Source organism: Microchirus variegatus (genome assembly GCF_963457635.1).
Source record: "Microchirus variegatus genome assembly, chromosome: 12".
Classification (NCBI taxonomy): domain Eukaryota; kingdom Metazoa; phylum Chordata; class Actinopteri; order Pleuronectiformes; family Soleidae; genus Microchirus; species Microchirus variegatus.
Genome location: NC_139813.1, coordinates 19,112,971 through 19,140,659, shown reverse-complemented (window position 1 = coordinate 19,140,659; position 27,689 = coordinate 19,112,971). Strand labels below are relative to the sequence as shown.

The window sequence follows — 27,689 nt, the reverse complement described above, 5'->3', positions numbered from 1 at the left end:
GCTATTGTCTCCGTCTGACTTCCGATCAGCTGAGACTCGCATGACGCTGCTCTGATATGTGCCGCTGGGTTTGTTGACAACCCGCCGGAGGACACGCTCGTTTATCCGACCATAGTCAAATATTGATTGTTAATGTGTACACTCTGCTGCACCAGGCACTGTTGACACAGTACACTCTGTGTGAAAATACACAGAATTTGACGCTGCAAACCATTTTTAAACGTTGTTTAACAACCATAATAATATAACCAATTACGTCGCACAATTAACAATAATTTAAAAAAAAATGTAAATAAATAAAAAGCATCTAAACCTTATGGATTAATAGGACGCATACAATTACACTTGCAGGCACGTTCATCTAATATCAAATTCCATTTCATTTCAAAACTCATGCATTCCTGTACCCAGCGTGTACTGTACGTGTCAATAAAGCTTCAGCATTTTGAATCAACATGGCGGCTTGCGCTGCAACTACATCCTTCAGATGCTCATTGAATATATTTGTTAGAAACACAGTTTTTGCTTCAGCGAACATTTGCCGTGTGTCCTCTAGCTACAGGCGGAAAGGTGAGAGACATGTTGTGGACAATGGTGGTCTTCTTGTGTTAAATTTGGGCTGTTACAACGTGTTGTAGGTAATACAGGTTTCGTAACTATGCTGCCTACACCAATAACCTCTGTATTATTAAAGTCGCCTTTTCAGCTAATAATAATAAAGGTACATTGTATTTTGGTGTATGATGTGGTGTATTTAACTTATGTGGATTAACACGTGTCTGTTGTTGACATGCTTCAAGGTTACACCAGCAGGAGGACGTGCAGTTCATCCACGTCCTCCTGCTCCTCTGAGTCCTCAGCTGCAGATGTGATTGAACACCACGATCGCCTCGTCCGCTGCGGCTCCCTGAGGGAAGATGCTCAGCAGCGATACGTCCTCCAGCAGCTGACTCAGCTGCAACATATCCTGAAGAAGTACAGTAACAGCAAGTACCTGAGCCCACCGCCTCCACAAGATGACAACAACAACAGTAAACCTCAGAGAGATGAAGAGGCCCACGATACCACTGCTGGAAACGGAGGTGGTGAACTGGTTGCTAAGGTAACAGAGGTATGTGTTATAGATGTATCATGATAATATGACCCACCTGTCCCACACTGGTCACATGAAGAAGGGTCACAGACTTAATTAAAAACAATTTTAATATGTTTGTTACATGAATAAGGTAAATGTTCACACTACAATATTTTTTGCCTGATTTTACCCACTTGGGCAGAGTCTGCACCAGTCAGTACTAGTTGGGGACAGTTGGCATGGCTAGTTGTCACAGAAATCTGGACTCTGGAGTGTGTACTGATTACCGACCCAACTGCAAACACATGTTGCCAACAGCCAATGAAAAAAAGGAGGTCGTTCACAGGAAAAAGACAGATATGACAGGAAGTAGTGGGAATATCAAAATGATGGTCGCTCTTGTGAGTCTTTGATGCGTTCAGTCAGTTTGGCAAATCATGTAGTCTGTGATCCCTCATCAGACCGAGAGGTGACATACTTCCTGTCCAGGATTCACCGATCTTTGGCCATAGACTGTTGTTATAAGGTATTCATGTGCTGTTCACTCCTTAGTGCAAGAGATACGAGCCTGTGGGGGTGGTCACAATTCATATTTTTAATTAGGTCACATGTTTAAAAAGTGGGTCCCTAAAACATAGTCAAAGTAAATGTTGAAATAATTTTGCGAAACGACTAGATAATATAAGTAGTTATAAGTCAAGTGCTAAAACATTCCTTTATAAACACGACCACTGTCTTGGTCTTCAAACATTCAAATGACCACTTACTAGTTATTTCCCAGAGCTTTAATCATCAGATGGAGTTTGTTATGTTGTTTTGAAGATGTTTGCTGACTAAACACTGTTGTAAAAGAAGACCAGGTCCAGGTTGTACCACACCTTTCACCCTATGTCAGCTGGGATTGACACTAGCGCCCCTCATGTGGAGGATAAAGCGGTAGAAGATGAGTGAGTGAGTGTTAGAAAAGAAAAAAAAATCCTGTGGGAAATAAAAAAAATAGCTGCTAATATACCCAACTACGGACCAAAATCCATCAATTTAAGAAGGGTGTGTGATACTATTAAAAGCTCTAGTCCATTTTCCTTTGGTCTTGCTTTGCATAATGTGTATTTTTAACAAAAAGTCCCAGTTACTAAATTAAAAAACACATTTTAAAAATGGAGCATGTGCTATTAAAGAGGGAGTGGCTCTGGATACAGATTAGGATTAACACGACAGCAGAGTTTTTGTAAAGAGTGGCATCTGGACTCTCAATCTGTTGGAAAAGCCCCATTGACGTCTCACATATGGAGGGACCTTACAGTGTCCGCTGCACTGTACCTCAGTTGTGTCACTGATGGTGGGCAATGGGGCTCAGGTCAAAGGGAGGGTATAGGGGTCTGGGAAGTGTATTGTGGATGTGAGTTTTGGAACGGCGTACTGTAGGGGGCTGTTGTTGTTTTTAGGTCAGGGGCACTGACTGTCTACTATTTGGTGGTGGGAGTGTTTTTTTTTTTTGTTTGTTGGTGAGCTGGCACAAACACATGGGTTCGGCAGAGATTTTGGAAGGCAGCAGGGCAGACCTCCCGCTGCGTTCGTCCCGGCACCCCTCTCATTCTCTCACCATCCCCATGCAGTAATGAGAGGATCCCCATTGTCTGATCCATTCTTGTCCTTTTTGCTTTTGATTTGGGACTCTGTCAAATACTTTGGTGTTAGACTATCAACAACCCCTCGCTGCTTTTGCACCTTATTTCTTGCGCTGGCTCTCGCAAAAACACACACACACACACACACACTGACTGGAGCGCTTCTGCAATTATTCTGGTTTGAATCAGGTCATACCACTGTCCTTTTGGTGTCTGTTCGCTCTGTGAAAGTGCCGCCATTGTGCTCACTAACTGACCAAGTCTGTGAGGAGTGTACACTTGACTTAATATTGACCCAATGTAGCATGGTTTTGCGGATGGCTGGTTAACAATGGGCCATTGTTTAGTGGGAGCCGCACTCTTCAAGTCAGACCTGCATCATGAGTCGCCTGTACAGGGTAGGTCACCAGCAGGACAGGACAGTTTTATCAATAACTTCAGTAAATCACAATTTTAACCATCGTTGTTAGAGATCTTCATCTTTGGCTGTAGGTAAACAAGTTCACACACAAGTTTCCCTAAAGTCATTTTGAAGCCAAAGTCCTGCATGTGAACTTTCCACTGTACCAGGCCATATCCTCCACCAGGAGGTCAAAGAAGGCCACGGAGCTCAGCGAGACGGTGTGGCTGAGGGACATCCTTGTCTTTCTCCGTTCTGCCGAAGCAAAATGGCTGTGGGCCATCACATCACAATTACCCCATCATGCCTGAGGGGCAGCTTGGGAAGTCAGAGAGAGAAGTCACACACTGTTATGCGTAGAGCAGACAGGAGAGAGGTTTGTTGCTCGTCCAATATTCCACTCCAGCATAGCACAAGCAGTGGATGCAGGGACTGAGGAGGGGGGGCGGTGGATGGGGTGGAGGGGAGGAGCAGAGGCAGAGGATGGATAACAAGTTTGTTTTTTTCCATTTAGTTTTCAATCAGCCATTGTCTACATTTTCCAGAGTCAAGTAGCCCTTGTGTGGTAGACACCGAGTGCACTGGACAATGAGTGTCGTTCCCCATAAAATATATACACTAAATTAATTTTCAAGAGGACAATCCACTCTATATAGTTCATTCCAGAGTTATTTGATGTCGCTCAGATACAGAGATGGAGAATCGGCGAGCGCTCTTGTCGTTCAACCTTATGCGACAGATCTGTAATTTGTTTCTAATCAGCACATGTCATAATTGTGCTGATAAAGCGTGTGTTTACCGGGCTTGGACCCTCTTAAGAGATATTTGGCTTTATTCAGAATTCTCAGCTTGGTCGCACAGAATATGTTTTTTTTTTTTTTTTTGAAGCGAGGGTCTTTTGATAATGGGAGGCAGGCAGCACAATGACTTCCAGCGAAACCTCAATGCAACAGTACCGTATCACAATTAGCAGCGCTAAACAGACTGCACAGACAAGTCCACTCCATCTTGTATGGAGCCTCATCCAGTCCTCTCCGTTTTGTCTGACAAATCCCCCCATTGTTCCTCTGATGATGCTTTTCTTTCGTGGGAACCCTGGCTTGTCTTGTTGATTAGATCCCCTTTGTCTTCCTCCCCTGCAGTGGGTTAGTCTGGAGAATGTGAAACCTCACACTGTAGTGGTGGCTTAATGCCTCAGCATACTTTGTTTATTAAACGATAATTCAGTCATATATGGTAATGAATATCAACGCAGTTTATTTAGGTCACCGCGCTATATTGTGTCGTGGTTTCAAGAAGGACTTAATCTAGTGATTTGCGAGCAACTATTGTGCATTTTTGTCTTATTAAAGGATGTGAAATAAGCATATCACATATCATTATATTTTCCTTTTTGTTCCCTAGAAGGACGAGTCTAATCCAAGACCACCCAAAGGCTTCTATATATATGGCGATGTTGGTAAGATTGCATATAGAAAATGTATTTTTATTTCAAAATAGCATTTTCCTATGATTCTAAACCTTAAAAAACAACTTTTTATCGAATTTCTCTCCGCCTCAGGCACAGGGAAGACCATGCTGATGGATTTGTTTTACTCCTACGTGGAAAACACCCGGAAAAAGAGAGTCCACTTCAACGGCTTCATGTTGGACATCCACAAAAGTAAGTACTTCTGTTTTCATGACTTCGTGGAAGTTTTCTGACTCTACATCCACTGGGAGCTCCTATATTTATCCCTGTGTTTGTCCTGAAGCACTCCCGCTAATTGTCTACAATTACGCACACAGGTGAAATTAACGCCTCGTTCAGGCATTGTCAGCGTGTTTGGGTTTTGCTGCAGATGCAGGTGTGCTTTAAGACGTGCCTGACATCTGTATATCTGCGTACTTCTTAAAGGGATCCATCGGAGGAAACAAAGCCTGCCGAAGCGAACGCTAGGGAAGATGTTCACCTATGACCCTATATCGCCGGTCGCCATGGAGATCAGCAACGAAACCTGCTTGTTGTGTTTTGACGAGTTTCAGGTGAGCAAGTTTGTTACGGGCACTCTGTGTGTGGGTGTGTACTTGTGTATATGTCACCTCTTCAGGACTTTTTCCTTTTTCATCATGGGGACCAAACCCTCTAATTTCTGAGGATCTGGTTAAGTTGCTAAGATTCCAATTGTGGTTACGTTAAGGTTAGGGTTAGGGTTAGGTATTAACTGGTTATGGTTAAGGTTAGGGATAATGGTTTGTTTAGGCTGTCCAAATGAATGAATGGATGTCAATGCCGTGCCCTAAGAAGATTAGTTGTGCAAATCTCCGCGTGAGACAAGACAATGTGAGTGCTAACGTATGTGTTTTCACTACATTTCAAATGCATATAGTTTATTCAAAGAGATAAGACCTTTGGGGAATATTGATTTCACTATGAATAATAAATATGTTTACAATATATCTTTTTTTAAAGGTGTGAAACAAGCCAAAAGCACTTTTTAAAAAATGTATATATTCTATGATGATGCCGCACAGCTGATGGTCCTTTGTCAGAGGAAAGCAAGTAAAGGGTTGTTGCACTTTCTTTTATTTCTAATGTTTTAATTCTAGTAATTATTTACCCCCTTCTCTTTTAAATAAGGCAAAAACTGTTTTTTTGTTTTTTGTCTCATCCCAGCATAGTATTAGGTGCATAAACAAAATTTCCTGATCAGTGTTCTCTTTCATGTCTGGACAGCTCCATGCTTCTATGCGTGTTATTCCCACAAAGCAAGACTGGGGACATCTAGTGGCCTTTTTGAATATAGTAAACTTACATAGTGACTTGTCAGTCACAACAAATCATTCTTTCAGTGTAGTTTTATAGAGGGAGAAGAGGGTCAATGATTTAATGTTTTTAGTTTTCATCCAAACCCTTACACCCAAGTCAGTCATAGTTTTTGTACAGTGAGTATTTACATCTAAAAGACACCTTCAGGCTTTAGTCACAACTTTTTTACCCCTTGGTGTCACAGAGAGAGTCATCCCTGAAGCCCACTCCTCATTCTTTGTTTTGGAGAAAGCCTCTGCTTCTGTCTTTCTTATCAGTGACTAAAACTCATCTGTGAGCAGAGCCCAAACCTGGTTCCTCTCAGCGATATCATTAGAGATAATGCCAGCAGGTCAGAGGGCACAGAAGGTGCGGTTGCTCTCTCTAATCACCGCCTCTCCGCATCTGCGAGGATCAAGAGCTGGCCCACCTTTTCATCCGACCCGGCTTTCACATTTTAAACTGCGGCGCTGTTTGTGCATTCTCATTGATTTGTTTTGTTTGCCGTCGCCTGCTCTGCTGTTTTCACTCGTCAACTGTTGCTTGCTGGTGAATGGAGGGGGAAACAAGAAGACATGTGCACGTTGTTTGTGATGCATAAACAAGAGGTTGCGAGGTTGGGAGAGTTGGGGTGGGGGGGGGGGGTGACGGCGGGGTGGGGTGGGGTGTCTATACCAATCAGCATCCTCCTCCACTCAGCCATGCAAATGAAGCTCTGGGTATCAGTCGCTCTTCTGCTTCCTTAAGTGAGTGGAGCTAGAAAGCGACTGGCGGCGGCGGGTCAGATGGATCTTATCCTCTTAAATGCTAATGACATTTCTCCATTCTCTTCATTAGCGCCATGCCATTATCAGTAATTTGTAGCCCCCCCCCTCCTCCCTCCCTCCTTTTACGGCCCCCACCCGGCTTTCCTAATGAATACTCGCCATTGAGAGGTCGGAGATGGAAAGATGGGAAGAGAGCGAGAAGGGAGCAAGAAGAGTGAGAAGAAAGCGCTTGAGCATCATTGTCTCAGGGCCTCAGTCACCGCGCAGCCTCTGTGAAATTGCTCATAGGTTGTGTACATAAAGAGGTGTAACATCAAAAGAGGTTTAATTTGGCACCCGTGTGCCTTGCGGTAAACTGACAGCCGCTTGAGTAATTGGATGCTCATTTAAATATCAGCATTGCCTGACAGAGATTGCACCATTATTTTTTGTGCTCCACAAGTGCTACATCAGGCCCCCCCCCCCCCTCCACCTTTCTCATTCTGTGGGTACCCATTCTACTTACCTCTCCCCTCACTCATTCAGCAATCAATATTGCCCCTAATACTATGCCCATGTTGAGGGCACATGAATAAACAAATCCAGGTTGTATAAAAGGTCATTTTTAAATGATTCTTTTGAAATGAAAATAAAATCCTGCGGTCGGAGGAAATGGGGGCCCCTTCAGAGAGACACGCAGCTTTGGCTTTCTGTTGCTTCTCATTACACACACACAGTCGCGCTCGCACTCACACACTAATTTGATGCCCCCAGCCACCTCTCCTTAGTGAAATCAAGGCTTTAACACAAATGTTAATCAAGTATTGGCGAGGGCAGTGAGGCTAATAAGCAAAAGCAGAAGACTCTCCAGAGTATGAAAGGAGGCATATGCTGTGGGTATGGCCGTCAGAAGTGCCTGTTATATACAGGAAAATAGGTAAGAGGGAGTAAGAGGAGAGGGCGGGACAGATACGCGATGGAGAAGTCGTCCTCTTTGTCTCGCCACGTCCTCACTCTTAGAAGGTTTCCTGTAAAAAAAAATGATGGCATCTGTGAAATCGTCAGCAACCAGATCAGATACAGTCTTTACAGAGACTTTAGAAGAACAACTTTTTAGAATAAGAAAGCCTGAAATAACGAATCGCCTTCTGCAGTTCTTCTGATGGCCTTTGTGCCTTATGTGTAAAGTGTACATCGGTGTACATCACGTGGCAACGTGATTTCTCCCTTCATACGCGTTCAAAAGAACAGCAGAGGTGAAAGAGAGCGAATTGAGAGCGTAAGAACAAAAGAGAGAGCGGTGGATTACGAACAGAAAGGTCAGACCTCTTCATTTAACAGCCAGCGACTCATAAACGTCCTTGCTTCATTGTTGTCGTTGACCGTTGTTAATTGTGGACTCGTGGAAATTATGAAAAAAATTGGACGTTTGAATGCATTGTAACTGAATAAAGCCTTGTGTCTGCGTGCAACACGCACCTTTTTGCCTTTATATGGTCATCTTGGATTAAAGCTTTGTTCGGCCATGGCTGCCCCAGTCTGGATCCACACTGCTCTGTTTTTCATTATTCTTTTCTCCCCCTGGTTTTTATTTGATTTCGGTCTCTGCGTTGTCTGCTGCGTTGATTAGCCCGGGTCCGGCGCTTTGCCTCCGCTACTTGTGTCGAGCAGAAAGGTGCTTTGTGACCATTTGCAGTCAGTTCAAGTGGTTTAGGTGTGCGCGGATGTGTGTGCGCGAGTGTGAATGGCCGTGACCAGATACAAAGGCTTGAATGAGCACACCTGAATGACGCTAATCAACATGGAGTGTTAATAGCATGGTTTGACCTCAGACGCACATGCACGCACACACACGTACAGTGGAGAAAAAAAGTGAAGTAAATTATACAGTACATGAACCTGCTTTTTCTTCTTTTCTGTTCGTCTTCTCTCAGGTGACCGACGTCGCCGACGCCATGATCCTGAAGCAGCTGTTTGAGACGCTGTTTAAGAGCGGAGTGGTGGTGGTGGCCACCTCCAACAGACCTCCTGATGGTAGGATGACCAATGTCTGCAGAGGACATAATGTATGGTTTAAATCTGCTTTCATGTTATTTTCAAACCAATAGTGTAGTTTTAAAAGTGTCCCTGTGAGTGAAACATTGCCTCAAATAATTATTCACAAAAGTGTAAAATCTTTAAACTTTTACCATTTAAACCAGGGGTCTCAAACTCAAATGACCTGGGGGCCACTGAGTGTCTAATTTGGTCAGTAAGGGGCCGGTGAAGTAAAATGACATGGAAATAATAATATTTATGATGATTTTTCACATCATTTCACATTAAAAGGGATTGTTTTGATATGGAATGATATGAAAAAGTTGACAATATAAACGTATTTATGACATAGTAAACATAACATACAGCATACAGAAATAACTAATTTAGAGCTGCAACTAATGATTATTTTCGTAATCGATTAATCTGTCAATTATTTTCTCGATTACTCGATGAATCGTTTGGTCCATAAAATGTTAAAAAACATTTGTCAAAGCTGGAAATGAAGATGTTCTCGAATGTCCACAAACCCAAATGATTCAGTTTTAATGATTTATTTGTTATATGTAGCAAAGAAACGAAGAAAATATTCACATTTAAGAAGCTAAAACAATCATAAATTTTGTTTTAATAATGAAAAAAGCTTCAAACTGATTATCGATTATCAAAATAGTTGACAATTTCAGCTCTAAACACATTATAAGTTGATATTATTTGGTGGGCCCCCCAATTCATTCAGCATTTATTCAGCATTCCATTTATTTATTCCATGCTATAAATGCTGCTGTATACCCACCAATGCTCCCTCAGTCAGCTCTAGTTTTGCTTTTACTGAGCCTGTTTTCAGATGAACGACACAGCACGGGCCAGATCCCATCACTAAAAACAGAACCTATAGCAGGTGCAGAGTCAGGTAGGTTCTCTGCACTCTTAGAAATAAGGGTTCCAAAAGGGTTCTTCTACAAGGGCTGAGGTTCTAACTGGAACAATTTGCTTCTGAAATAAAGGGTTTTTCAAGGATTCTTGGTCACACTAATGATTCCAGTAAGAGCCATTTTGATCCAGAGAACCCTTTAAAACCCCTTTCCTGAATAAAGGGTTTTAAGAGGGTTCTTGGTGGAACCCTCCAAAAGGGTTCCAGGTAGAACCTTTATCCTATGAGGACAAGTCGAAGAACCTTATATGGTTCTACTTAGCACTTTTATTTCTAAGAGTGTGGCAATTAATTGACATTATGCTATAATGTAAAAAAAAAAAAAAACACTTACTGCCTCTTTGACCATGAAATTGTTCCAATTAATAATCTGATTTGAACAATATTTTTGGGAAATAAAGCTTTCTTGCGGAGGCATTGTCACCATATTTAATGTTGCTCTCACTGTTGTTGCTGTCAGCGTAACCGCTACCTTGCGACTTACTGCAAGGACAACTGGGAATTCGAGGTTTTACACAAAGCTCGCCCCCTCAGAAGGACGGAGGAAAAAGTAAAAAAGACTAACAGTAAAATATTGTCAGAAAATCCATCCTTTGGCCCTGAAGCTGCCCTTAACTATTCAACAAACAGATTGTACGTACTCCTGCTGCTGCAGTGATAAGTAGTATTCCTGGAGCTCCAGTGTTAGCCTCTCCTCCACCTGTAACACATGCAACATCACACACGTGACACGTGCGTCTACGTCATTCATTAATTACATTCGTCTAAAAGAAAGCGTTGCATAAATTTAGCCTTGGATCCCCGTTACTACCTATTAACAGCAATTAAAAGGCTCGGAATTTAAGATGCAGCAGACAACGCAGCCTTTTTACGCCAGGCTTTCATGTCGCATTTACTGCCGCTGGAGTGAGGTTGCAAAAGAATGAGCAAAGATGGTGATCAAGGTGGAGCTAAATGCATGATGTGCTATCTGATGTCTTTTCTTTATCGGGTAAGATGTTGATGTCCCAGGAACCTTGAGTGGGAACGAAGTGGATGGCAGCAAGATGGCTCTCGTAGACAAAGACGCGCATCTCTGATATTTACTAGCTATTAACAACAAAGCAGCCAACCCATGAAAACTTGATAGAGGGCCTACTTGGTATTAATTACATGGTTAATGGAACACTGAAAGCCATACGAGACAAATACACATGAAAGGCATACATTTGCCACCTTTTATTGATGTGGAGATGCTGGTATCAAAAAGCACTAGATGTGTTTAGAGCGAGAATTTAATTTTCTTGCCGGTTTTATGTACCGATTGAGTTTATTGTGATTGAGGAGGATTAGTGGGAGGGGGGAAAACGCTGTGAAACACAAATTTTTTTTAATGATCAGAGCTTATTTTAATTACCCTGAAATGAACAATCATTTTTATTGACATTTTCAGAGCAAATTAGATGCAGTGTTGCAGGGGAAAGTCTTTTAAAATTAAACCATAATCCATGTAGCATTTTGTTAAAGGTGCCATATGTAAGAATGTGGCCAAAATCAGTTACTACATTGAAATTCAAAATACAGAGGTCTTTTAGGTTTCGTTTTTTATGACGTAACTGGCAACCCGTGGTTGCTCGGCAGCTGAGACTCTACTGACTGCAATGATTGGTAGACGGCGGTAGGTGGCGCCACATGCCAAAACATGATTTGCAGTCTGCAAAATATTTTTTTTAATGCAAATATTTTGGCTGTAATGTTGTTGTTGGTGAGTTCAGTATGTTAAAGCTCACATAGAGTGGTCCTGTTGCACATATATGTTAGTTATGGAGGTCTACTTACATACATTAACTTGTTTTTATGGTCAAAAACCTGCTAGTTGCTGTAAACGAGCCGATAGAAATCCTATTTTCTGACGCTGTTCCCCAGCCGCGATATTTCAGACTCAACTCTCACACCCAGAAGACAGACTGTGTTGTGATTGGCCAGTACCCGGAAGTGACATATTCAGCACACCCGCTCTCAGAAGCACAGCTCCCTTCTCTGGAACGGTGGATGCACTGCTGCTCATTATCAAAACATCGTTTTAACAATGTTAAAACGATGAAAATAGCATTGTCACGACTCCCCGCCGCAGTCCCTTTTATGTAAGGACCGCTTACAACCGGTGTTTACGTAAACGGACCGGGTTTTTTCAGAGATCTCACTGAGCCCGAGATTGCAATACAACACAGCGTTCTCAGCAGTGGCTGAACTGTTTGTTTTGAACCTTCAGGGCTTCGTAAACAGGGTAATGACGCAGATACACACTAAAAAACAGCGTTAATTGGAACTTCCTGTCTAGGGCCGCTTTAATTGAACATTATTCCTGAGTCTCTGTGACATATTAGGAGGATTTTATGGCCAGTTGCTTTAGATTTATTACATAATGCACCTTTAAATATTGTATAATCTCATCTTAGAATAAAGACAAAAAGCATCTGCCCAAATCTAACAAAATCCCTGTACTCGCTCCTCTAAATGAGTCGGGTGCTCCATATTGTCATTCTTGCACTTGTACGCTGCCTGTTTTCCGTCTTTCTGCCTAGTCAGGAGTTATCAGGTGTTAGTTTACTGCACAGAGAACAGAGTCCAATTGATCCGCTCATCCAAAATAAATCTTTCCTCTGTCCAACACTGACCATAGTCTTATCTCCCACACATCAGAGTCCATTACAGTGTAGGAGTGTTGTTTGTGTGTCAGGTCCTACTGTATAAGCTTATAAGCCCAAACATCAACAACAACCACCGACCACTTGTTTGCATTCGCAGCTGGAGCGACATTAACTATCAGTGTGTGTGTGTGTGTGTGCCTTTTGTGTTTGTGTGTGAATCCCTATCTGTTTTATCTGTCTATCAGGGATGCTACTTCAGATGTAATTTGTTCCAGCCGAGCTAATTGAAACCTCCATTCAGCGAGCCGCTGTGGACATTGTCCGCGCTGAAAAGGCGACAGTCCTTTCTCTCGCCACCATTGTTTGGGAATGTAATGAATTTTATGTTGCCGCCGCTGCTGGTAGAGAAATCCATTTTTCTCCCCTGGTCTCGGTCCCTTTTGTCATGTCTCCCCCACCCATCCTTCAGTTCATCAATAGACACTTTATTTGCCAATCTGTGGCGGGGGAATGACATTATTAGGAGGCTAAACAGCAGCTCTAATACAGGCCCTCCCCTCCTCTTTCAGATCTGTACAAAAACGGACTTCAGAGAGATACCTTCCTACCTTTCATCGACGTGCTGAAGGTAGAGACAAAGTCATCCCTCTCTCTTGTCTTGATAATTTATTCATTTGTTTATCACACATATACACACTCGCATGTGTGTGCCTCTGTCCATCTCTATCTTTGCAAGTTGCTCCTTAGTGGTTTTTGATGTTTTCTGCTTCCTGGATGCCTCACACTGTCACAAAGCTGTCTTTGATCACTGAAAGCAAGATAAAGGTAGGGAGGGAGGGAGGGAGGGAGGGAGGGAGAGAGAGATGCAACTGTGCACAGGTAATGTGAATGGGACGTGGCGGACAGGCTGAGTGACTGACCCAGGCTGCTTGCATTTCAAAAGTAAAGGGGGGGCAGAGTGTGGACGGGAAGAGGAGGGAGAAGCGAGGTGCCAGTTAGCATTTCCAGCAACAACAAAAAAAAAAATCTACTTTGCAATTTAAACAGGTAGCACCATTATCCCGCCTGCATCTCAGATGATCGTTGATGTGTTTGGAGTGATCATAATCATAAATAGTTGTATGATAATCTGTTGTCATGCATTTTGCAACAGGAGGAGGGCAGCATTCTTGCACCTTTTATTGGTATTTAGTTGGACTAAGCAAAGACCACTGCAGTATTTTTTTTACTATAAAAGCAAAATGTTGTTGTTTTTTTTCCACCCTTGAGGATGAAAACATTAAAGGTCTCATATTGTATCCTATTTCTCCAAGTTAAACTAGTTCCCTGGTGTCCTAACGAACATGTGTGTGACATGCTTTGGTCAAAATACCATAAGGATGAAGCACCACAGCAGTTCAATCACCCTCGGTTTAGTCATATCTCTTTCAAAAAAAAGAAAAGAAAAGTAAATCGAAACTTAAGGGACAGGAAATGACATCAGCCACAGAGGCTACTGGGAGCTAACAGCAGCCCTGACTGTAAATCGTAGAATCCAAATGAAATCAAACGCTAGTATTTCTAAATATATATCTATATTGATATGTCATAATGAAGAATTTTTAGTCAAATATTTGATTTTTAATATGTGCGATATCTACCCCTTACTTATGTCAGTCAGTTGAGTCTGAGGCAAAAACCTTATACAGTCTTACTACATACTTCATTCTGGTTTTTGAACAAATCAGATTATTTCCCCAAGTCACATTTTGCTGGTATGTACAACATATGAAAAGTTACACTACTCTACAAAAGTTTGGGGTCACCTATACAATTTGTTTGTGTGTTTTCCATTAAAAGTCACACTTTTACTCACCAAAAGAGTTGCAACATGAATAGAAAATAAAGTCAAGACATTTGACAAGATTAGAAATAATGATTTATATTCAAAATTATAATTTTGCCCTTTGCACAAGGGTTTTCTAATCATCCAATGGCCTTCTAACGCGATTAGCAAAGACAATGTACCATTAGAACACTGGAGAGATGGTTGCTGGAAATGGGCCTCTATACACCTATGTATAGAATAGTTGTTTACCACATTAACAATGTATAGAGTGGATTTATGATCCATTTAATGTTATATTCATTGAAAAAAAGTGCTTTTCCTTCAAAAATAAGGACATTTCTGTGTGACCCCAAACTTTTGACCGGTACTGTATATTCATACTGTTATACCAGGAGCAGTACAGTTGAGCTGTGGTGTCCAGGCCAAAGACAGTTTCAGGCCATCAGAGCTTCAAACACACTATTTCTTTTTTTAAATGCTTCACAACTGGGGAGGCCTTGGAGTCATCCTGTGACCCACCCACTCTCCCAGCAGCACCCTTGCCCTCTCTAATCCACCCTCACCGAGGGTCCTGAATGCCTGTTGTCTCTCTCTGCCCTGCACTACCTCCTCTCTTTCAGGGTCCCATGTTCCCCTTTGTGAGGCCATCTGGTTTTTGGGGTCGTGGGTATTTTTTTTTTTTTTTAGGGGGGGTGCAGTTGCTGTCTCTATAGCGGCCTGTTCTGTAAAGTTGAAGCGTGTTCTGGCGAGGTCACACCGCTAACTAGCTGACCCTTAATATATTGAATTAATGCTGGCGGGGTCCGGTGGGTGTGTTGTCCCGCCTGACACGGCTCACTCCCATGTGCACAAGCCTGAGTGTGTTTCTATAGCGAGTGAATGAGGGTGTTAAAAAGAAAAAGTAAAAGTAGCCTCTGACCTCTCCTCCCTATCACCTGAGCCAGAGCATTAGAGGTTAATCCATTCCCTCTGGCTGCCTGAGTTGAGGTCTTTATTTAACCATTGACTTCTGATTAGTCAGGACCTAAGGAAATAAGCCTGTTTCCTAATCTTAAAAAATAAGGAATCAGAACAGTGCATTTTAAGCAGTTCACTTGCCTGACATGGACATCATACTGTACTTCACCGAATCTAAAAAAGCTTTTAGCTATGTTTACTAGTTTTTTCATTCATTTCCAGTGAGTCATATGTAATTTCTTGTCCTTTTTAGCATCTCTCCAGACTCCATCAGGGACTCTATTCAGTTGTTTAGGCTTTTTTTTTTTTTTTTTTGTAGCCATGGCAAAGCTCAGCAGTCTGTAAAATACAGGGTTTAAGGGCTTTTTTAATGGACACTGCCAGTATTGTAACTAAGACACTCTTTCTTTCTCAGAAACTGTCCTCTCTCTCCACTTCACTTTTCATCAGGCATCCTCTCTCTACCCCTCTCTCCCCGCTCTTTATTCCATCACTATCCTTTTCTGCTCACTGGCTTTACTCACCCAAGGTCAGGTCTATGTATTTTGGTAACAGAATAGTGACTTTATTTTTTCCTCGCTGCTAGTTCGATTGCAGTTGCGCACATTGCTGTAGGAGGGTCTGGGGTGCGGCGACGGTGGTGGTGGTGGGGGACATGACAACCCTGAGTATCTCTTCAAATCCCGCCGTTTTTTAACCCGTCTTTAAATCCACTCGTCTTTGTTTGCATCAGCGTATATGCTGTAATTGTTGTGTGCATTGCACTTAATGATGAGGGGGACACAAAATAAATAAAAATAGGATGATCAAGAAAGGGAAAAACTGAGGAATGAGCGGTATGTGGTCCTCTGGTGAAGACCTTGGTAAAGAGAGAGGAGGGAAAAAAAAAAAAAGGACCGCTTGTGAAGAGCTGGCTGTCTGCCATTTAAAACCCAGATTGAATCAAATGGATGTTGATATTTGATGACTGTCCTTGTCCTCCAGAGCATGTAATGGCAGAGCAGTGCCACTTACTGTGGCCTCGGGGGCATACCTCACTTCTTTTGTATCACTATCTCCTCTTTCGAAAAACACTGAACGATTAATAAACGACAAATCAGGTTTTTTTTTTTTTTTTTACTCTCCTTTCTCAACTCATTCAGTCTGGCTCTGTATTTATTGTCCAAGTTTTTATTGATTCTGTTACCTTGGCTTGTTATTTCATGCAGCCTATCCATCTTTTTCCTCTTGTATTATGTGCGTGTGTGTGTGTGTGCACATGGCAGATGTGGGTAATCGCTTTTTTTTTTCTGTTTCCTAAAGTTATCGTTAATATAAAGAAGCCGCAGTCATGAACTTCACTGTAGTTGAGAACATCTTTTCTATCCTTTGTGCGCTCTCTGCCTCGACTGTAGCCTCATGAAGCTGAAGAGGAGCAGAGTTTACGATGGTATTATTAAAAGAGATTAGTGTTTACAATGATGTGGAGGTTAACTTGTATACCTGAGCATAACACTGGGCATTAACCTTAATTTATATGACATTTTCACTATTAATTAAAGACTCATGTCATACATGCTAAAGCGCAATTACACTACACTCTTAGAAATAAATAATATACAAGTAGAACCATTTAAGGTTCTTCGGCTTGTCCTCATAGGAGAACCCTTCCCTTCCCTTTCCTAACCCTTTTGGGGGGTTCCACCAAGGACCCTTTTAAAACCCTTTATTCAGGAATGGGAATTTAAAGGGTTCTCTGGATCAAAATGGTTCTTACTGGAACCATTAGTGTTACCAAGAACCCTTGAAAAACCCTTTCTTTGGGAAAGGGTTTTTCAGATGCAAAAATGGTTCCAGGTAGAACCTCTGCCCCTGTAGAAGGACCCTTTTGGAACCCTTATTTCTAAGAGTGTAAGCAAAGAGCACAGTTTTCACAGAATCTAACGATCCAAATGTCCTATTTTGTGTTTTTTCTTTTCTTACTGATCCGATTTGACAGTATTTATAATCCAAACAATGAGTAGAGTCTTGTAGTGTTGTTCCACGGTGATCTGTTTGTGGGTACACTCTTGGAAATAAAAGTGCTAAGTAGAACCATTTAAGGTTCTTTGGCTTGTCCTCATAGGAGAACCCTTTCTGGCTCCAGGTAGAACCTTTTAAAAACCCTTTATTCAGGAAAAGGGTTTTAAAGGGTTCTCTGGATCAAAATGGTTCTTACTGGAACCATTAGTGTTACCAAGAACCCTTGAAAAACCCTTTCCTGAATGAAGGGTTTTTCAGAAGCAAATGGTTCCAGATAGAACCTCAGCCCTTATAGAAGGACCCTTTTGGAACCCTTATTTCCAAAAGTGTATTTGCAGTATACGTATACTTCATATGTGGGGGAACATAGTCTTTTGTCTGTAGTCTTTTGTGGCACCAGAGGAGACGATGCACAATCAGACAAATCGCTCCAGGATTCTTGTTTGTGCTACGTTTGAATTTGATAGTGTCATCGTACAGCAGGGTAGTGGTGCTGAAGTGTGAGAACACTGGGTTACAAAAAAAAATGATCGTAAGTTGTCTATGGTTTTTCTACTGAATCAGGACCATTTTGCACTGCTGAATCCAAAAATGACATCCACTTTTCTCAATCAGGTCAGGTTCCTATGCTAATATGATTTTGAAAAATTCGATCTTCTGACTGAATTGATTACATTTAGCCAAAGCTTTATCCTTTATATCAAAATAAGCATGGTAAGCACGCTTTATGAAACTTGTGACTAGATTCCTGTTAGGAACAATGGTGTATTCACCGCAGATGTAGCAGAATACGTCAGGCTTATTTTTGCAAGATCTTCTAGTCGAAGCCATGTCATTCACTTATAATTTATTTTTTAAAAAACTATTAGTCATAAGTTGCCACTTGCAAAATCTTCAGAATTTGTTTAGGGCAAGAAATATAAAAGAATTTTGCATCATATGATGTGAAAATACCCTTACATGTAAACAAAATGTAGCTTTGTTCAAAAAGTTGACCTGAAAACCAGCAAAACCAATGTGATCTTTGGATTCAGCAAATCAAAATGATCCTTAATCAGCTAAACAACATAAACAATAAATTTGGTGTTGACCAGTGTAATAAATGTGGAAGCTGCTTAGCTGCATGGCTCCGACCTGCGGTGCCTCTGTTGGCCAGGTGCAGGAAGCACGGACCTCCGTCAAGCTTCGGCGCGGTTTCGGTTGTGGGCCAATCGACACCATTCAAGGGCTGGGTGGAGAGTGGAGGATAGGGGGAGGGGGAGGGGGGGAGGGGGTCCAACAGGGGGTCCTGGATCACGGAAAAGGTGGGGCCTCCAGCTCAAAAGATGTTTCCCCAAGAGGAGCAGCCGTGGCAGGGGGAGGTTGTGAGAACGACCCTGCAGAACAAACCGCGGCTGGCCCAAGGCGGTCACACTTTAAGGGAATAGATCATTAGGTGTAATTAGGGTGTTCACATTGTCACGTGAACCCCTGACTGCCCAAGAATGAATAAGATCACCAGATACACCCCCCCCCACCCCCAACACACACACACACACATGTGCACATACACACACTCCCCAGTTAGTGAAAGCACTTTGATGTCAGAAGAGTCGTCCAGAACTTGCCAGCATAAAGGCAGTGTGTTTTAAGCTTTCTCTCTTTTCTCCCCCCCCCCGACTCTCTCTCACTCTCTCGACCCCTCTATCCCTCTTTTCTTCGGTCCCTCCACACAAGGCTGTAAGACACACATGCTTGAATGAGCGACAACCTCTCCCCTCTCCCTCTTTCTCTCTCTTTCGCTCTCCCCCCTTCATCTCTTTTTCAGCCTTCCCACCCTGCATTTCTTTGAGGCCTGGTCAATTCTCTGGGCCAAACAAAAAAAAAGCATCAAATGTTTTCTGCTGCCGGGTAATGAGGGAGTGGACCTCATCAGGGCCCAATAGTCAGCTATCCTTGGCTTTTGTTGCCGCTCAATGGCACCGCGCTCTTTGAAAAAAACTCAAAAGCAACTTTTTGAGGAGTAAAGGACAGAGAGAGATATGTCATAGAGGGAGCGGGCGCAGAGGGGAGCAGAGGCAGCGACTCTGTTTTTATGCTAAACGTCTGTCCAGAGAGAGCAGTGGACAGCTGGGACAATGGCACGATTGGAGCTACATGTGTTTGGATGACTTTCTTTTATGGAGACTCTGATTCTCATGTCTGTCATCTTGCTCTCCCTCTCTCTCTCTCGCTGTAGTGTCTGCTACACTTTTGGACTAATTGTCACACGGCCGGGCACAGAATAAGCGATAATAAGGCGTGCCTAATGATGAACTTTTGTCGTGTTTGTAACGCACAGAATGTGTGTAAAATATAATATATAAGGAAATGCCATCATTGATTTCCTATTAATTAACTTGTCACATACAGTAAACTGTTAGAAATTGGTTCTATAAGTAGAACCATATAAGGTTCTTCGGCTCGTCTTCATAGGAGAACCCTTTTTTGGCTCGTAAAACCCTTTTGGAGGGTTCCACCAAGAACCCTTTTAAAACCCTTTATTCAGGAAAGGGGTTTTAAAGGGTTCTCTGGATCAAAATGGTTCTTACTGGAACCATTAGTGTTACCAAGAACCCTTGAAAAACCCTTTCTTTGGGAAAGGGATTTTCAGAAGCAAATGGTTCCAGGTAGAACCTCAGCCCCTGTTGAAGGACCATTTTGGAACCCTTATTTCTAAGAGTGTAGATGTCTGTGAAGTTGCTCTGTGTAGGTAAAATGTTTGGTTATCAAGGAAAGAAAGAAAGGGAAAACATAAATGTATGAACTTTATCAAAGGTGCAGAAACCATGTGCTTCTTAAAAATGTCCTGAAGTTGTCCTGACTATTTCTAACAAATAGATTTAGCAAAAAGTGCATTTAAAAATAAAAATAAAATAACTAGTAACACAGTTATTTTGGTCATACCAGACTCGGGTGCAACTTAAAGTGCATAAAATCAAAAAGGCGCGCAATATTTGTTTCTTTTTAAAATAATGTGAACATATTATGTTTTATACGACCCACACACATCTCTAAGATCCTTTAACAGCATCCAAAACACTGTTATCAAACCTATCAGTATTCTAACTATACTACTATACCTACTCTAGAAATTGGTGCAGGAATTTTGAGGACGTTTCTCTCGTTATTTCTTCAGTTATTTCTGGTGGAATCACAGGCTGGGCCACTATGACGTTGGTTATGGGCCGCATGTGGCCCACGGGCCGCCATTTGAAAATCATTGCTCTTTATGCAACAAAAGTCTTGGACATACAGAGGTGATGAGAGTCAAATTGATATGGAGACTGTTCAACTTTACTGTAATCTCTTCCAAAGCAATTGGGGAGAAGATATAGAGCTATATAATTCATTTAATCAAAAGAGCAGTTTTTAAAATCAGTGAACTGACCGATAAAGTGCGTAATCTTTGCAGCTCCACAACGAGACAAAAACGCTGGAACTTTGGTGAAGTTTATCAGTCCTTTAGACACAATAAGCTAAAGGTAGAGTGACAGGAAGATAAGACTATTAGTTGCAAAATACACAGTCTGGGATTGGAGTCTGTGGGAGGAGGGTGGGGGGGGGGGGTGAGGAGAGGGGCTGGGGGTGGAGGACCACAATGTGTGGGCGGATGAAATCTTGGAGGAGTGAGAACTTGACAATCCCCTCAAGATGGATAATCAAGTAATGACCTGCGAGGCCTCCGTTTCATCTGATTATAAATAACCAATGGAATCATCATCGCTGATTGTGTTTCCATTCCACTTTCTTGTCCCCCTTCTCTCTTATTTTGTGCCTCGCTTCCTCCGTCAAGAAACGCATCAGCAGTCTTTTGCCGTAGGAAGGGAGACGGCGCACAAAAGGGAGGGAGTAGAAGATGGCAGGGGGAAAAAGACAAACTGAGACTCTAATGATGTGGCGGCGATCGTGACAAGTGTGTTTTTTTTTTTCCTTTTTTGGAGGGACTATTTACCCGTTGCTGGGGTCACAGTAGGTTGATGAAATGACACCTCCCTTTTGTGCGTGGGGAAGGGCGAGTTTGTCAGGTTGTTATTAAGCCTGATTCAGCCAATTGGCTCAGAGTGGGAACCCCGTTTGTGTGAGCGGACACGGAGATAAAAAGTTGACAGCGGAGAAGAATAGAGTATTTCCGTCCCCTTGCTTTGTGATGATTACTAATTATCCTGCAGCTTAAGAGGGCCAGTGGCAGAAATTCACTGATTTCATAATTTACCCGGAGCTGTCGTTCAAATACTCAGTCAGCTAGGCGATGGCTTGGATGGGATGATATGCAATTCTTTTCTTTTCTTTGATGGAAGCGGCAGAGATGATTATAGTTTTGCGCTGTACTCCCTGACATGAATCCTGTTGACGTTTTACACTATCGAGAAAAGTCTGAACTTTGAACAGCCACAGGAACAATAGATCATCTCAATAAAGCGTGGAAAAAAAGGGCGAATGAGAGCAGACGTTTGACTGCCAGCATCATCTCTTCTGCCCTGATCAGTTTTGAACATTTAAAAGTATACTATTTGAAATTAAAAACTAAGAATATGTTTTACATATGGGTTTTAAAGGTGCATTATGTAATAAATCTAAAGCAACTGGCCATAAAATCCTCCTAATATGTCACAGAGACTCATGAGATAATATTCATATAACAAACTGAACTCACCAACAACAACAGTACAGCCAGAATATTCACATTAAAAAAAATATTTTGCAGACTGGAAATCATGTTTTGGCATGTGGCGCCACCTACCTACCTGCAGTTAGTAGAGTCTCAGCTGCCGAGCAACCACGGGTTGCCAGTTACGCCAGAAAACGAAACCTAACAGACCTCGGTATTTTGAATTTGAATGTAGTAACCGGTTTTGGCCACATTCTTACATATGGCACCTTTAAATACTCTCTTATTACTGCTCACATTCGGCTAAATGAAAAACACACAACACAAACATACCCTGAATTAGGGCTGAACAATTAATCGAAATTATATCGAAATCGCAAGAACATGTTTGTTTCTTACTTATTCCCTCGGATATCGCAATCCCTGTCGAAATAATCGCAATGAGATATTTATTCAAAATGACCCTGAATAGAATATTTGCCTTATTTGACATAATTCTTTGTGTGTTCGTGTGTTTGTGTGTTTATGTGCGTGTGCACATACAGGAGTATTGCCACACCGTCAGCCTAAATGGTGGGATTGACTACAGGAGGCTGGACAAGGCTACATCGGGGAAACTATACTACCTGTGAGTACCATGTATATATATATATATATATATATATATATACAGTATATATACACATATGTGTATGTATATGTATGTATATGTATATATACATACGTATATATATAAATATACATACATACACACATATATATATATACATACATACATGCACATATATATAGTTGTTTATATCTATTAAACCACTACATTGTTAGAAATACACTTATGCTGATGCATTTAGCAGCCATTTCAAAAACACAACATTCTGCTCTTATAAAGAAGAAACAAACTGCCCTCACAAGATGATTTTCTGCAAACAGACCCAGTTATTTTGACAAGTATCCGATACGAATACCGATACAAAATATTATATTGACCCATCCCTAAGACCGGTATACACACAAACACATGCACACAAAATCGGGCCCATTTCTTCCCGTTTGCTAACCATTTCAGCTGTGAATGAGGTTGTGTATCTGACAAAGAGTCAGTTTTAATATGCATCCACAGCATACACACACACACACACACAGACAGAGGAAATGTTTGTGTACATCCTCCAGTTAGATTTTTCTAAGGGCAGAAAAGAGAAGGTAACGACGTGGATAAATGTGGAGAATTACGCGGCAAGACTGATAAAGAGCCTACTTCATATTAAGAAAAGGAGGAGAGGTGAATTAAAAGAACATGTGAAAATGGAGGAGCTTTAAAAGCTAGTTTTCTATTTCCTTCATTGCGTTCCTTCTATTTGCGACACACACGCACGCACAGACACACACAGGCAGCAGTAGCAGCCTGATTGACCCTGCTGCTGCCGCTCATTGGCGCGTTGGAGCTTTTGAGTGCTTTCGTCTTTTCACTGTATGTAAATAGAGCGCATCGCACCCTTTTACCTGGAGTTAAAACACAAGCACACAAACACACTCTTTAAAATCTGATGTTGATGTGCATTCACAGGCTAATGCTCGCGTTGTAGAGGCTAACATTCTAGGGTTGTTTTTTTTTTTTTTCACTGATGGAGTGAAAAGCTAAGTACAACCCCCCTCCTCCCCCTCCTCCTGCTGAGCTCACCATTTGATGTGACCACTTCACTATTATTAATTTCATATCCTATTCTCTCTCTCTTCCCCTCTCCTGCCTGTGCATGCATGCATGTGTGTGTGAATATGTGTGTGTGTGTGTGTGTGTGTTGTGCAGTGCAGAGGAGCCTGGTGCAGAGGTTTTCCTGGATGAACTGTTTAAGGAGCTGGCTTCGACACAAAAATGCGGTAAGGGAAGTAAAAGGAAAAATAACCTTTATCTATAAGGGGAAACATGTCCATTTTACACGAAGAGACATCACTCGCGTGTCCCCATAGCAACGCCCAATTAAAGGACTCATATCATACCCTATTTCTCCAAGTTAAACGAGTTCCCTGGTGTCCTAAATTTGGTCAAAATACCATAAGGATGAAGCACCACAGCAGTTCAATCACCCTGCCAAAACAGCCCTGTTCACAACGCTCTGTTTAGTAGTATCTCTTTCCAAAAAAAAAAAAAAGTAAAATGAAACTTGAGGGACAGGAAATGACATCAGCCACAGAGGTTACTGGGAGCTAACAGCAGTTAGCATTTGGAAAAGTGATCATTTGCAGGCTCTAGCAGACACATTGCCGTCATATATAACATGTATCCACTGGACAGATAAATCCTCTGAGGCTGGAAGTTTGTGTAGAACTCTGTGCTGCACTGTGGAGACAAGAATAGAACTTTTCGCGGACTTCCGGTTTTCGAATGCCGTTGCCCTCGCCAGCACTCTCGCGTGTTTTACGGACAAAGCGGAGCTCCGCGAGACAACAATTTCAGGAATTTAGCGCCTTGTGACGTATTTGGCACAAATGAATAAGCTTTAGCAGAGTTAAATATGAATATTATTACTATATTCAGACTCTTGGCAGCATGGTTTTGTCTTTTCTCTCAATGATATGTCATCAAAAACCACCAAACACCCACATTCTGAAGGCGTTTCATTAGATTTTCATCCGTTGACTAAGGAGACTGCTGAAGTAACTCTTGCTGACTGATGTGGTGCATTATCCACACTGTAAGCCACCATTAGCAGATGGTAAAGTGTGTCCATGAAGTGTTGTTATACTTGATCTGCAACAACACGGTCGCTTGCTAATAAAGGGCCCAAATTGTGCCAAGAAAACATTTCCAACAAAATGACACCACCTGTACCGGAGCCTGGAGTGGTGTTTGTGATGTAATGGTTGACTGGCCATGCTTCTGCTGTCGTTGACCGTCTGCCAAAAGCTGCTTCTCTGCCGTCTTTTTATATTCTCTGTATCTTAAATTAATAACTGAGAGTTAAAATGATGATTTAACGTAGGTTGATCTGCTTTCCCTTCCTTTATAGATGAATTTTTTGATGTAACAATGATTAAATTGTAAATGTGACACTACAGTGCCACGGTCTGACTGTTCCTGGATGTTTGTGTTTCCATAGTTACAGGTCCCCGGATGCTCTCAGTGCTGGGCAGAGATGTGACTCTGGACAGGACCTGCGGCTCCATCGCAGACTGTACTTTTGACGAACTGTGCGGCCGAGTGAGTCATAATTTTCTGAGATAGATTTCATTGTCACCGCTCTGTGATTAAAACACAGAGAACATAGCGGCACATATTCGTAATGATAATACTAGATAATTACAATCGTGAAGTAAGAATTTTGGATTACCTGAAAACAGCAGGGCCCACTCTATTCAATTCTATTTTGTTTCGCTCACACACACACACACACACACAATCCACTCAGCGCTAATCAAAACTGCTCAAAATCAAAGCACCTCTTTTTTATTACCCTTACGTTCCGATTCTTCCCTCCTCTGCATACTCATTGTCCAAGCCTTTGCTCTCAAACTGAATCACCTTCCCCTCCATCTCGGTCCCATTTACTGCTCAATGTCAAAAAGCAAGTCTATTGAGAATTTTGTGAATAGTTGAGCCCACTGTGCCTTCAAAGAAAAAAAAGAAGAAAAAAAGAAACGACATGATGGTACAGTAATCTACGGTGAGGGTAAAGTCTCAGGATTGATGAAGAGCCGTGAGCTTTTGCAGGCATCAGAGCCTCAAGGCTTCTCTTGACATTAGTTGGCACATCCACATCACTTTTGAGTGCAATCATGCTGAATGGCAAAGAACCAAGGACAGGGACTAAAATGACATCAGCCTGAATCTTTTGCACAAGGTGCCCTCGTTGTACTGTTGGCATTTTATCAGGAATAATTGCAGAGACCACAGCATTTACAGTGTGTTGAAGTAGCCCTGTGTTACGCTGCAACCATTGTGTGATTGTGCTGCTGCTGTAAATTGAAAGCTCATATCTGACTTTACTTTGCTCACTTTGTTGTATTTAAGCCCCTCGGTGCCAGTGACTACCTTGAAATAGCTCGGCTCTTCGACACGGTCTTCATTCGCCATGTCCCGGTGCTGACGCTGACACTGAAGGACCAGGCCAGACGCTTCACCACCCTCATCGACAACTTATACGACAAAAAGGTATCCAGCTGACAAAACAAGGGCAAGAAAAACACACATACTGCCTGTTTATTTTCCTAATTTTGAAATACTAGTGCAGAGCCCGTAGGAAGTATGTATTCCTATAGTGGGAGCTGAAGAAGATTTTTCAGTTATGGTAATGCATGATAAGGAACGTAAAGGCTAAAATAATACATACACTGTGCAGCCTCATTAGGCACAACGCAAATGTGCCTAATGTTTTTGATGCTTAATTAACTAAGAGTCAGTTAAAAAGTCATCACATGCCTGCTTTCATAGTGGCTACACATGGTGTGATGTATATTAATAAATACTACACTGTATTTATTAAGATATATGCTATTATAGCCTCTCCCCGTGTTTGTGTGTGTGTGTGTGTTTTCTTGCGGTTCTCCGGTTTCCTTCCACAGTCCAAAAACAGGCAGATTTGAGGATTAAGGAAATTGGACACTCTTAATTGACCAAAGTTGTGAGTTTGAGAGTGAAAACGGCCAATATCAGCTGGGATTGGCACCAGCGACCCTCATGTGGAGGATAAAGCAGTAGAAGATGGATGGATGGCTATAACAGCCTTCCCTCTTTTATTTTGTCTTTCCATAATATTTTGGAACCATAATAGAACATTTTATCTTATTTTTTTGAAGAAATCTGGAAACCTTGAATAGGGAAACCAGAAGTATATGATAATATACATTTGTCACATACTGTATCTTCTGATTTTATACAGTCGATTCTTTATCGACTTGAAGACAGAGAGGACATTTGGTTACATTAAATAAAGTAAATATCCTCCTAAATCATGTCAGGAACGCCATAGATTTCCTCAAATGGACAAGCGATATAAGCAACGGTTCAGTGACGCACTAAATAAATAAATAAATGGTCAACTGCTCTCATTTAATATATATATCGATCACCGGAGACTCTCTTAAACATGAATAATAAAGTGAGTTACCTTATCATAAACAAACTGATCTGATCTGATCTGTCCCAGGTGAGAGTGGTGCTGCTGGCTGCAGCTCCTTTACACCGGCTGTTTGTTCATTCTGGAGGGGAAGACGAGAAGGACCGACAGCTGCTGGATGACCTGGGCCTCAGTGGGGTAAAAAAAAAAATATATATATATATCTACTATAGTGTAACATCTGGGAAAACCAGTATCTCCAATTTAAAGGACAAAAATGATGGAAAATCACACGTATAAGTCTTTTTTTTGTCATTCAAGTTGTTCTATCAGCAGTTATTTGCATTTTCAGCTTGATTACAAACCTCAATTCAAATGTCATCACATTTTTCTCAACTCCTATCAGTTTTTTAATATAAATGTAAGAAATTGACTACGCTAATTGTGGTTCCGGGCGTCTTTATTACAGGAGGCAGCCCAGCGTCTGACTCTGTTCACGGCCGAGGAGGAGATCTTTGCCTTCCAGAGGACGGTGTCCAGGCTGACGGAGATGCAAACAGAGTCGTACTGGGCGGCGGGAGACCGCCGTCATGTCGAGGCTTCCGAGCACACTTAACGTCTAATCCCGCCTGCCAGGATAATTATATACCTCCAAACAATGTGGTATACCTCGCTAACTACTGACGCTGCACAAGCAAAAAAGCTCCTGTTTAGCAGAAAACAGAAAAGATCAAGTCTATTTTTGGGCAACCAAAGCTGAGGAATAATCAGAATTTACTCTTAATACATCCAGAGGAAAGGCCTGATATCATTGTAAATATATGTGAATGTTTACTTTACTGGGAAGTGACTTTATCTTTTTTGCATCTAGAGCCTACACTGTGAAGGGTTCACTGTCTCCTTATGATTTATTTATTTATTATTAATACCACAGCAAGGAAAGCTCTCTAACATCTTTAAAGTTATTTTTTTTTTCAGGGA

General features: G+C 41.8%; 1 protein-coding gene across 1 annotated transcript; it reads left to right on the top strand.

Annotated features, from left to right (window-relative positions):
* Window positions 1–455: 455 nt before the first annotated feature.
* Window positions 456–27,324, top strand: afg1lb (AFG1 like ATPase b; the record flags this gene model as incomplete). Its single annotated transcript, XM_083898571.1, has 13 exons — window positions 456–570; window positions 801–1,111; window positions 4,508–4,562; window positions 4,665–4,766; window positions 5,001–5,128; window positions 8,572–8,671; window positions 12,808–12,866; window positions 22,200–22,282; window positions 23,462–23,532; window positions 24,753–24,853; window positions 25,664–25,804; window positions 26,799–26,906; window positions 27,178–27,324. 13 exons carry the CDS (start codon window positions 456–458, stop codon window positions 27,322–27,324), a joined length of 1,521 nt encoding a protein of 506 aa, XP_083754697.1.
* Between the last annotated feature and the right edge of the window lie 365 nt (window positions 27,325–27,689).